General features: G+C 40.0%; 1 protein-coding gene across 1 annotated transcript; it reads left to right on the top strand.

Annotated features, from left to right (window-relative positions):
• Positions 1-2,457: 2,457 nt before the first annotated feature.
• LOC147182697 (uncharacterized) lies at positions 2,458-11,647 on the top strand. Its single transcript, XM_086084053.1, has 5 exons — positions 2,458-2,710; positions 3,370-3,479; positions 5,292-5,384; positions 7,278-7,448; positions 10,829-11,647. The coding sequence occupies exons 1-5, from the start codon at positions 2,560-2,562 to the stop codon at positions 11,006-11,008; spliced, it is 705 nt and encodes a 234-aa protein (XP_085940179.1). The 5' UTR covers positions 2,458-2,559; the 3' UTR covers positions 11,009-11,647.
• Positions 11,648-12,915: the final 1,268 nt, after the last annotated feature.

The raw sequence follows: 12,915 nt of genomic DNA, 5'->3' as shown, positions 1-12,915 counted from the left end.
CGCGCAGTCGCACACGCGCCTGTGTTGCGCGTCTGTCCTCTCCTCAGGTTGATGACGGCTCCTTCGGAAAGTCGTCCTTTTGTGCTACACTGTACTCTTACAATTAAACAAAAAATGAATATTGACTGTTGAAATACCAATACAATAGTTGATACATACCTTCAACGCCTGTTGCGAATTTTGTGTTCATCTCTTTGGTGGAGAACATTATCGTGATCAAAACACTGAACATAGAGAAGGTCAGATTAAGTTAATCAGATTGTAGTGTGTTTTGGATGAATCCAGGATTATTATTTTTTAAATGTACAGTTGTGCTTGAAAGTTTACATACCCCATACATGTAAACTTATGAGCACAACTGTAAATGTACAAAAGCTAAACATGGCTTAGTGACACTAAAATGCTATGAATGGTCACCAAAATTCTCATACACATCTCTACTAATGTCAACTCTAACCTCTGAAAATATCAAAACAATTACCACAGTAGTTTGGATTTGTTGGGCATTACGCCTGTTTCTAGCCAATTAGTGTGCTCACAGTTACATACTAATAGGGTATATGTAAACTTTCAAGCACAACTGTACACAACTGGCAGGCTGGAATGCACTTGCTGTAAAGTACCAAACGTATAGCTACCCATTTAATAACTTAGCACAATGTGAAGAAAAAAAAATGCTTAAATAAAGCCATTGGTGGACAATATCTTACTTCTCCAAATCAGTTACCACCATTAAGTCTCTACAATTTACACTTCTCCACGTGATTGTGACTTGTTCCTGTTTTTTTTCTGCCACTCCAACATCTCAACCAAGTAAGATCTCAACAACAAGTTTTCTTTACCAGCAGTTAATTACTGTTTAATGTCATGTTGTCCTCTGGAAATATTGGAAAAAGTAGTAACATTATTTTGGAAAAGGGGTACAATGTACAGTCTCTTATTTGAAATGTACAGGGAATAAAAACAAACTTTGTCAGAAAATATACCCAAACAAAGTAAAAAAATACCTGAGGACAAAAAGTACAGTAATGAAGTGTTGGCACTTTATTACTTCACCACTGGTCCTAGATATTGTTACTCGGGATTTTTTTAGTACACAGAAAAAGATCACAAATTAAGATATTGTATTTTTTTTCCACTTTGTATCTATTTTGTGTACACTTGCAGCTCACTGAACAATTTCCACTTGTATACTTAATTTTTGCTGATTACAGTACACATTCTATATGTACATGTTTTTTGACAGATTCACCTCAAATATACAATCAGGAGCTGAAAACACATTTAAAGCAATAAAAAGTTAATCTTGGCTCTCACACCTAAACCAAACGTTTACCTATTTGCAATGGTGCAGTTAACCAGCAAAAGATGAAACTCAAGCACATACATCCTTAAACTCATAATCCCCACCCCAGGCTGAGGACTGCCATAGTGGCCAGCCTCTCTCAAGTAGATTAAATAATAAGTGACCATATAATCTTCACAGAGCTGCATAATGCTGTTATATGCACATGCATTGGCGTGTGAGATATTCCATTTGGAAAGCATGCACGTACATCTCATTTGTAAGTCCAAGTCATCCTGCCATATGACTGTATGCACATTTTTAGTGCATTTAATTGGATGAATTTACAGTCAGTTGACTAGGGCAACAAAATGGGAGCATATTACATCATGCAGTTACTAAACTAAAATACATTTGTATAAACTAACTAAAAAATATTAGGCACTCTAAGAAATAAGGAATTATAATACAATATTTGGTAAATTTTAGCCCCAGAAAATTACTGTACACTACTTTTTTTTATATATATAATTGTTTTAATTGGCTTTAAAAATATTCAGTATTGTATTTATCATAATAATATTTATTATTATTATTATTACCCCTTATCGTTAATTACCTTTACTGCCCAGTGTCCTTTTTAAGTAGTTTCCCTCCAAAAGGCAAGAAATGTGCCTCCAATCATGGAAAATGCTCATAAACAGTTAGCCCCCCCCCCCTTTATTTTATTTTATTTACACCACTTTTAACTACAACAATAACAAACACTATGTATCAGTTTACATCTTGTTAAATTGTCGTAAGTGTAAAAGTAGAGCCATGATTACTAATTCTAGACTTTGCCTACTTGTGTGAGATAAACAAATCATCTCAATACGGGACCCCTGGTTTCCACGGTAACAGGAAACCAGCTCAGGCATTCAGACCTCCTGGCTGGGATGCCTCTGTGGAGGAAACAGGAATTACATTAATCTTACTATTACATTTGTAACGCCAAACGAATGACTGTCGGCCCTTGTTAAACATGTAAAACATATGCAGATGTACTTTTTCCCCCTTGGAGTTAACCAACCAGTAAGCTGTCTGTAGTCTGACTGCTGCCCGGTGACGTCAGCGCGCCTTCGCCGGCTCATAAACGCGGTGGTGTGTTTACAGACCGCCGGACACTTGGAGATCCGGGTTGCAGAGCGCATGTGGACTGTCAGCCTGTTGGATTACACCATGTGGAAGAGCTACGAAGCTTGGCGCCAGTACGGACGAACACATTTAAGAAGATGACAGCTTTGGTTTTAAACCTGATGGGTTCAGGGACATCTCTGAAAGCAACATTAACTATTTACACAGCAGAAATGTCCGCAACTGCAAGTCCAACCATTCCCTCCTCTCAGATGACGTCGGATCAACTCACCGTGGTCGCTGCGTGTTGTAAGTACATTTGTAAAACGCAAATGTTGTTCTCAAGCAATCCTTTGTTGCATTGTGATAAAGTTAAGATTATTTCATGTAATATTTCTTAGTATGGCAGGAGAGGACTTTTTGTTTTTGTTTATGTATTATTATAACTAACTGCTTGCAGTTTTTATTAGATTAGGACATGCGTTAAACTTTCACCCCATCATGTTATTATATTACGCATTTTTACACTTCATTTCAGTTTACATTAGAAAATGGGAAGGGATATGGTCAAAGGAAATTCTTGGTGAAAATAAATGCTTGTAAAACCAGTTGAAACGCTTGTCCAGCAAGTTTAAGTGAGGATAAAGTGCATTTTTCTGCTAACACTTAAGAAACACGAAGTGGACAGACTGTATTGATGGGCCACATAAAATGATGTGATGTTTGACACCTGTGCACTACTATATTAGCTTTTACTATCTAGTTGTAGTTGTTTTTAGCTGCCAGCTATATTGCAGGAGATTTGGCTTTGTGTCAATTTAATTCCAATTGAATCAACTTTGTTTTAAGTCTTGTGAAAGCATTTATTTATTTATTTTAGACCAATGGTCTTTCGCAAGTTGTTTCATGGGAGTAAGCAGCCTGGTTATCAGATATTAACCCTTTCTTTTTCTCCTGCTCACTCACAGTTTCCTCCCTGGTGTTTTTTGTTGTTATTGTGGTGCTCCTGTCCATCATTTACCGCAAGGATCCTCAGTGCTGCAGATTGTGCTCCTATCAGGGGCCACATGCAGATATGGTAAGCTCTTGGAACAACATGAAAAATAAAAATAAATAAATGCCCTTTGTGCTGTTCTGGAGTGGTCAGCATGTTCTGTCTCAAGATGAGGCTGAGGAAAGCCAGGCCCTAACACAGCACGTGATCCAAATGTGTCGCAATTAGCAAGTGTCACATTCAATTTACAGAGCAGTGTGAGAACTTGATATGATCATTGTCTGATAATGGATTTGCCACAGTTAATTGCATTGACGATAATAAATGCGGCACCACTCACACCAGTGCTATTTTGTTTCAAGAATGTGAGGAGCACAATCTCAGCCACATATGGACTATCAGCTAAAGATAATGAATTTGTAAAGCTGTTGGTGTCAACACGCCAAAGAGGTAACGTTTTCATTCTTTCTGCTTCCTCTTCCTGACTTCGTCCTCACCTCTGTGAGTCCCACGGGGTGAAGTTTGACTGTTATCTTCTTATTGCAGGGACATGACTCATAGCTCCCTCGCCACAACTGACAGGAAACTCTGTTCAGTTACATCTAACAGAGCGTTTCACCAAGAACAAACTGAAGCTTCAGCCGCAAGTAGTTGATAAGAGGCTGGTCGAGAGTCCATCCCCATCCTGTGCCCCAAACACCTAATATAATTTGGAATAACGTCCAGGCAGGAGGTACTTTAATTTGACTGATGATAAATGACGCGGCTATTGAATTGAATTTGAAACAGTTTTTGAAGAACAGACATTCCGCAAGGGAAACAAACACAAGCGCACTTGTTCATTGTGTTGCCGTGGGACAGTTCCATGTCTTCAACTTCATCGTCACATACCTTTCCCTGCTTCACTTTGCATCATGAATAGTGGACAGACCCTACTGTGGGTGTTGGGGACACAAGGCAGACAATGGGCCTCCTTTTTAGTTGGCGCTGGTGAAAAAGGCACATTGCCCTTGGGATCCTCCCCCGACTTCAGTGCTGATTTTACACGGTTGTGCTTTTTCACACAAGCTGAGTCAATGGCTGAGACAAAAGGACAACTCGCCTTTTTTCTCCTTCCTTTTTTTGCTTCTTGGAAAATGACCCCTGACATCACGTTTTTAGTGTCATCACGGTCTCCCTGAAATGATGTGACGGTTATGGCAAAGGTCATTTGTGTGTGTCACTTAATATATAAGTGATGTCATTGTGTATTGTGGCCTGGGAAAAGTTTCATAATTTAAGACAACCTGGAATTATCATAACAAAAAAAACTCCACTTGTCTTGACGTTTTAGCATCCGTTATTCTCCTGCTAAAATTTAATCAGGCAACAAATTGACTTTGTTGTAACGCCGCCCTAAATGACATACAAGGACATAATGTGGAGTGGAGTGTGCTCGTTAAGCAGTACCTACAGCGGTTAAAAGAGGACTGAAGAGATGCTGAAAAGGCCACACTGTGTGGTTTGTTGCCAAGGGACTCTGATGACACAGTAGGACGCCATATTGTTCCCCAAACAAAGGAGACTCATTTAGACCCGAGACAATTACCTCGTTTTCCTCACAGGCTTTCCCCCCCCCCCCCTCTAAGTTGCCAACACCTCATACAGTGAGACGTTGACAGGTTGTGTTGTAAAAAGGGGTGGGGATGGGAGGAGGCAGGGAAATCAACGGGTGGTCGTCTTATTGATTAGATAATTTATGGTATCACTAAACCAGCTAGTGTCCACAGTGATGAAACAAGGCATGGAAAATCGGCCAAAAGTAGCACAAAAAAATCGGACTAATTGAGGCATTTGGGGGTGCTCAGTAAACCTTTGGGCTGACAGATGCCTTTTGTGTTTCTTCTTGTTTTACAGGATGCTCCTCCTCAGTACTACAGCAGCAGGCAGACACTGGTGGGATCATCTTGTTTAGAGCAGACACACTTCCCAGATGACAACAACACCGATGTAAGTGAGACATGATGTGTTTTTGCACAATGTGAGCACATGAGAATTTTTACACCAAATTTGGCCCGCATGATGTGATCTAATATAAGAGCTGCGTTAAATATTGTTTAATTAGATAATGAGCTCAGTTTGAATAACACTACCAGGTATCACTGAATTGGAATGGTTTTGAATGTGTGGTTGTAAATTGCTGTAGTGTTTGAATTACATTGTATCATAATTGGAAACGTTTCTAATGTTTTGGTTACATTAGCAAATTCAACTTTACACCGATCTGACCAGGTGGATTGGGATTGGATGATTTAGCATTTTCTGCAAAATCGGTGATCGGCTGTAATGTCTTAATTTGCCCGATCAATCAATGATGTCATTGATCGGCTCCGCGAATGAAGACATTACATGTTATATTTACAGTAGTGTTTTTTTTGAAAGATTATTTAAAAGTAATTTTTTTCCCCATGCATTTCAATTGTTGTCAATTATACATGTGTGGTCCAATGTAAAAGTTGTTTAAATAGATATATTGCTCCACCTTCTGATCTAATCGGTGATCAGTAATCTTTTTTTTTGGAGTGGGGGGGTCAAACTCGTTACTTGCTAATCAGTGGGCGGTCAAAAAATCCCGACTGTATAAAGCAGGGATGCTCAAACTTTTTCCTCCGAGGGCCACATACAGACAAATTGAAGGATGCAAGGGCCACTTCAAAAACTTTATTAAACGCGCCAAAATCAATCAAAACTAGATATTGTTTATATATATTACAGTTACTTTGAAAAAAGATTGTATTAAAAAATGTGATGAGGCAAATAATTTATTATCCCCCCCCCCAATTTTTTTTTTATTGGGGTGGCTCTGCCTTTTATCCCATTAGAATAGAGCCACCACTGCATTGATCAGCAGTTGAATCCCATCTTTACATTCAAAATCAAAATTAGAGCAATATGTAGTAATCTAACCATTTTCAAAGCAGTTAATTAACGGTGCGGCTGTTTTGAAAGCACTATGTATAAGAAGACCTGACATGTGATAGGTTGAACCTATTAGGTTCACAATTTGGACCGAGACACAAAGCAGAAGGCGCAAGAAACAATTTTTTGCTTCTAAAAACGTATGATTTATTATTCACCACACTTGTCATTTTACATGAAGTTAAATTGTACCTTCTCATATCTAGAAAAACACTATAGAATATAAGTTAATTATTTAGTAGTAATGGTGTAGTCTCCATCAACTGTACAAATTGTGGGCCGCTGAAAAATGGACAGTGGGCCGCAAATGGCCCCTGGGCCATAATTTGGACACCACTTGTGTAAATCATACTACAAATTGCTGTCATTATAATGCATTCCAAATCACAATAGCAAACTACAATCATAACATATTGTGTGCATCAGTCAAAACTGAACATCATTATTTGTAAAAGCAGAATTTTAACACAGCTCTTGTATTAGATGCAGAGAATGCCGAGTTTAGACGAGTGGGGGGCACATACAACATATTGTAAAGAAATGTTTTGGGTTTGACTTGTCTTTCAAATAAAGAAATAATAAAGGCATCTGCTCCTATTAATCAGATTGCTTTACTTTTTGCATGAAAGCCAACTAAATTCCCATGGGACATTCTTGCAATGTGATATTAATCAAACAAAAGTGGAACTTTATCCATAGTATACACTAGATGCACTTTTATAGCGATAGAATTATTATGACACTGTATAGACTGATCGGCTTTATAGTAAATACACATAATAGTAGTTTGTGGTTGACTTCAAAATGGCTTTAAATCGTTACTAGGACAATCATTGGCACATGACAGTCAGCGTGTGTCATATGCCCGTATTCCCAAATAACGACCCCGCTGTGATTTATGGCCTTTGTGTGACATATTTGCAGGGGAGTCAGCTGTTCTATGTCGGCCTGCCCTCCAGCTACGGACTGCCCTCTCTGGAGGCCCCCCTGCCCAGGCTGCCCTCCTACGAGAGTGTCCGAAAAAAGGATCGCCAGAGGCAGATCCACATGATGATTGCAGACCGCTTTGGGCTCAATGGGCCCATTGAGACGGAGGTAGGATACATGAAAGTGGATACAGACAATGGCGTATTTCATCTTTTATGTAAAAAAAATGGGAATCAAGATGAACTTGCTCCATCATACTAATCATGATGCTTAATGGCGGGCCCTCAGCTGTGGCGCCATCATAAAGTATTGCATACACTCCAATCAGAGCTCATTCGAAGATAGATTTCATTCAGGGCCGAGTACACGGAACATGCTATTAACTCATCGAACGCTCACTGCTGGCGGCCACGTTTCAAGGTTTTACAGTGTTGATCTTTCGCTGAGCTTTTGACTCGCTTGAGCAAACAAGGTAATGAGAAAAAGGCACATCAAACATAATTAAAGCCAGCACCCTGAACACAAACAGTATCTGAGGGAGCTGCTTTGTACTCGTGTCATTTTCTGCTGCTTTGACCTTTTCTCCTTTTTCTTAATGAAACAATCCCGAGTGTTAATGCCTGTATGGAAGCACATGCACACATAGTTCTTCCTGCTCATAGAAATGTCCCCCTGTTTTCATACTTGGTTAGACTTTCAATGGATGGTTCCGTAATTTCCCTTGTCTGCCCTATGGCCCGAGGCGTGACAGCAGTAAACTTTGCAGTCTTGAATGTGTGTGTGTGTGTGTGTGTGTGTATAGAGTCACTCCAGTCACATGTGGGTCCCTGTGCAATTAAAAGATAAGAGGGGACAATCTCCCAGATATGTTCAGAGAGATAGAAAACCATGTTCCAGGTGGTTCACTTGAAATAGATGAACTGGTAATGTAAATATAAACAAATAAACATACCTAGCTTATTCTTTTTCTGGGGGTTCTTCAAACAGTTCCATTTTACTTTCTGTTATATTGCTTTAAAGGCTTTGCAGGGTATTGTAATTTTAATGATGTCATTTATTATCACATGCAACTCCTTTGACATTAAGAATCCCTGCAAAAGATAACAAGGTTGTTAATGAATGGATCAGTTTTAATAAGACAGCCAAATCAATGATCAGTTAATTGTTGCGTGTGAATTAATGGTACTTATTTGGTTTAACCGTCTTCATTACCCCCCCAAAAAAGGACAAAAATCCAGACTTATTCTGCTGATACCAGAGGATCACTGTACTTTACCTTGAACTTTTAACACGCCGAAAATAATCTCTCTGCTTTACTATAACCTTCTCAATTAATGACTGTATTTTAGAACATCTTTTTGTACAACAATGTGTAAGAATGAAATTGCATTCATGATGTGACTGAAGGCTACATTGTCTAAATACTATGCAAAGTAGCTAGGGATGTTCAATACCACTTTTCTTTAAGACCGATGCCAGTACAAGTATTCAACCCTGACTATTCACTGATACCAATACTCAGTACAGATACAATTAGTACTTTTGATACAAAAAAATATATATTAAACTGATGACTGATCATTTTAATGAAAGAATTGTGTTCTTTTTTCTCAGATGTCTCAATAAGCATTTTTCCTTATAATTGCATGAAATTAATGGCGATTTTCTCCTATCATTTTTCCATTATGTTCATAAAATTAATACTGTATTTTGTATAGGGCACAGAATAAAATGAATTGAAATAAATACATTAAATAATCCAGTAGAAAAGGTTACAATCAAAATATGTGGTTGTGCAACTTCATTCAACCGATATTGATACCAGATACTGGGACGCAAAAGCCCCGCCCCCCTCAGTTGACGTTTCTGGGTCTGACATCCTTCTGTACACTTACAATGTAAATCAACGTACCAGAGCATGTCAGTGAGTGTTTTTGGAGCAATACAATATTGGTCAAATCTGAGCGGATAGCGCAGGTGCAATACCACTGAGCCAACCACAGCACTTATAAGTCTTTTGACATTTTATCATTCAAGGTGATGATTCAGCAGCCAGGGCAATTTGACCAAGTATACTTAGGTTGGATATAGTTTAGATTAAGACGTTTTCATATGGTGCAATGGTAGGATTTTATTTATTTTTTATTTATTTAAAGAAAAGGGATAACATGTTCACTTGCTGAAACAATGTGACGTTTGGAAACATTTGGGGGCTTATTGGGACGCGAACGGCTTAATGCAACGCGAACGCAGTTTCGATTTTGCCATCACTACACACTGTGTTTCAACTTAACAACAACTTGTCAAATTCACTTTAGCTCTCGAAGCAAGATCATCCACAAACCTCATTCGGTTGCTAGTTAGCTTTAGCCTAGCCCACTATAGTCTTATAAACCAAACCTTGGAGCAAACGTACGAATGCTTGTTTTGGAGATATTTAGCTGGGGGTGAGGCCGCCCACACTGTTTAATTGAAGACATCGCTCCACTTTGTGGATTTCTCGTGTCTGATTTACACAATCTATGGGCCCATGGCTTCACTGTTTTGCTTGTTGGAGGTCCAAAGCCGGTTGAAATTTTGTTTGGTCTAGTTTTATTGAAGATGCAGAGAGGAACTTGGCGACCTTTGGGGCATTTGGGGGCGTGGTTTGCGAAAGGTCAATTGGGATGGAAACTGAGGAGGCTTCCTCCAAGAAAACTGAACAAAGAGTTTATCCGAGCGCACGTACTCACACGCGCACTGTGGACAACCTTGAGGCTGCAGTTATGCGTTAGGCCAGAGGTGGCAGTAGTGAGTAAAAAAGTGACAAACTCCGCAATGCACCTTAAAAAAGTTACGTCATTAAAGAATAAAAACTGTCTTTTCAAAAATAAGGTGTTATAAAAAGATCAGTTAGCTTTACGTCATCACTAAAGAGGAAAATACTTTTGATGGAATTTTGCCCAATTGACCATGCTAATCAGTACTGATAAAGGATGGTAACGAGGCATTTATTTGGGAGTACGGACAGATTGTTTCCATACAAACACATATAATGTTGACAATAACACATCACAATAGTTTGGCTTGTTTTCTCCCCAAAGCAATGATCAACCACTTTATAAGCTAAACCCAACTGAGCATAAATAAATCATTCATTTGTACAAATGTGCATGAAGGCGTTTGATTCAACCCAATTTCCTATTCACGGATGCATCTGTACATGAAAGATAGTACTTACTGACTTGTCGTCAAATGTATAAATGTATCTTTTGAATGCTGGCCACATAGTCAATAGCATCACTTCAAACCAAAAGTAATGTAAATGGACTTTCACATACTGTATATAGCACTTTTGCACCAAAAGGCACACTGACTCCATTCACCTTCTGTAGTGATGACGATTCTATGGGCCCATGACTGATATGGGCACTAGGATCACAATTTCTGTTACACCAATTACTTTGCTCCTGATTGAAACCAGAATCTTCTCACAAAGCTCTACATGACATATCGGTACTTAAATACTGTGTTAATCTGTGGTATTTTATTTCCAACATTTTTCACAGCCACCTCCATCATATGAGGAGAGTGTTCGTCACTCTGTGGTGCTGCCGTACAACATCCTCTCATCCAGTTTGGACACCTCTCCCACATTGGGTAGCGGCACCAACTCTGCACCTGATGGACAAAGTGAGCCATCTCATCCAGACACCTCTGAAAGCAGCCACGATGTTCTTCCTGTATGATACAGAGTTCTGAAGACGTCTGATGAATGTGACTAACAGGACAAGCGTGTGGAATTGAAAACCATAAAATGGTTTGGAACATTGTTCACAAATCTGTTGATTGAAATACCTCAAGACTAACTTCTGTTTAGCAGGAGCTGGGCAACCAAAGAGGAGCTGCCGTGGGAGAAAAAAAAAAAGACTTAATGATGCTGGTACAACTTGAATGGGATGGGGGAGTAAAGACTGCATGAAAACTGTGGACTGAAGGAATAAAAATGCCAAAAAGTTTTTTCTTTTTTTTGGGGTCAAAAGAATATTGCATCTGTGAAAGTTAGTGTTAGATTTTTTTTTTTGTGGACTGAACTGCTCATAAAATAAATGGGACCCATTCCACATAACAATGAGTAAACTATTCTAGTCAAAAATGTTACTTGTTTAAATGATATAATTAATTACAAACAAGACCAATGGAAACAGCTACATAATTCATGGTAGATAAGTATCAAACAAGTGGCAGTTATAAAAAATATCATAATTAAAATCGAAATGATAAGAAAAGTCTTTAACTCTTTGACTGCCATAAACGTTATAAAACGTTTAGCATAAACCTAGGGAAGGGCGCCGAGGACGTTAAAAGACGTCCCCTATGTTTTTTTTTTTTTTTTTCAAAAACGGGTGCAGGAAAGCCTTGGGCAGCTGTGCTGAAAGTATCAGGCAGATATGATTAGTCAAAGACTCGTTTTGGCCCCTAGAGGGCAGCGATGACTCTCTTTGCACAAGGTTGGATGGGCCGCCCACCGTGGGCGTCAGTAGAAGACGTGAGGCGGAGCTAGAGTGTTGAGGAGACAATGGCTGATCCAAGCCACAATGGCTTGACCAAGCAACCGGTTACAAGCAGCTCACGCTTGAGCATTTTTTTCAAAGACGGAAAGCATCAATCAATACTAAAAAGCGCATATATGTCGACGATGATGATGACTCCGAGCTCTACGCCAAAGTTGGAAGCTTTGGCGCGACTGTTACTATCACGTAGTAAGCCTCACCGGCTAAGCGCGGCTAGCGCGGCTAGCGCTGCTAAGGCCGGAAAACGCGCACAATAGCCGGCCGGGTACTTCTGCACAAGCGGACATTCGATCGGGCGATGGAGAGTTGGCATCGACCAATGCAGATTGATGATGATGATGATGATGACTCCGAGTTTGACGCCAAAGTTGGAAGCCTGGACGTGTTTACGATCACGTAGTAAGCCTCACCGGCTAAGCGCGGCTAGCGCTGCTAAGGCCGGAAAACGCGCACAATAGCCGGCCGGGTACTTCTGCACAAGCGGACATTCGATCGGACGATGGAGAGTAGTCGAAAAGCATCGACCAATGCACATTGATGATGATGATGATGGTCACTCCCGAGGTTGACGCCGGAGTTGGAAGCATTGACGCGGCCGTTATTCTCTCGTCATAAAGCCTCACCGGCTAGCGCTGCTAACGCCGGAAAACGCGGAGCTGCACAAGCGGACATTCGATCGGACAATGAAGAGTACCCCGAGTCCAATGCATATTCATCGGAGGAGCGGGTACAGTCTGATCACGGAGAAGACACTGTTTCTGGACTACGATGCCACCATGAATGGAGTGGATAAAATGGATCAGAACATCTCCTACCACCCGGTATAGCAACTGAAGGACACGGGGAAGCGAGACGTAACGAAACCGTAGCATGATCCTGATATTAGACTTGATGACACACTGCAGTATATACTTGCTATTCCCCGGAAAAAAACGGCCTGCAAGAAAGTGGCGCACGCGAAGAGGCAATCTGTTGTGCAAATGCTGTTGCGTCTCCTTGCACGCAGGAGAGTGTTACAAAAAGAAAAACTGTCGTTGAAACATCCACATATTTGTAAATAGCACCACAGTTGCACACATTTG

This window comes from Leptonotus elevatus, chromosome 1 (genome assembly GCF_054856555.1).
Source record: "Leptonotus elevatus isolate MCC_2025b chromosome 1, RoL_Lele_1.0, whole genome shotgun sequence".
NCBI classification, from domain to species: Eukaryota; Metazoa; Chordata; class Actinopteri; order Syngnathiformes; family Syngnathidae; genus Leptonotus; species Leptonotus elevatus.
The sequence above is the reverse complement of the archived record's forward strand: the minus strand, read 5'-3'. Positions and strand labels throughout refer to the sequence as shown.

What these genes read in the sequence shown, in the direction of transcription:
- LOC147182697 (XM_086084053.1), top strand. Translation starts at nt 2,560, where the DNA reads ATGACAGCTTTGGTTTTAAACCTGATGGGTTCAGGGACATCTCTGAAA. An exon ending in CACCGTGGTCGCTGCGTGTT is followed by an intron (nt 2,711 to 3,369) that starts GTAAGTACATTT and finishes GCTCACTCACAG; the next exon opens with TTTCCTCCCTGGTGTTTTTT. An exon ending in ATGGGCCCATTGAGACGGAG is followed by an intron (nt 7,449 to 10,828) that starts GTAGGATACATG and finishes CATTTTTCACAG; the next exon opens with CCACCTCCATCATATGAGGA.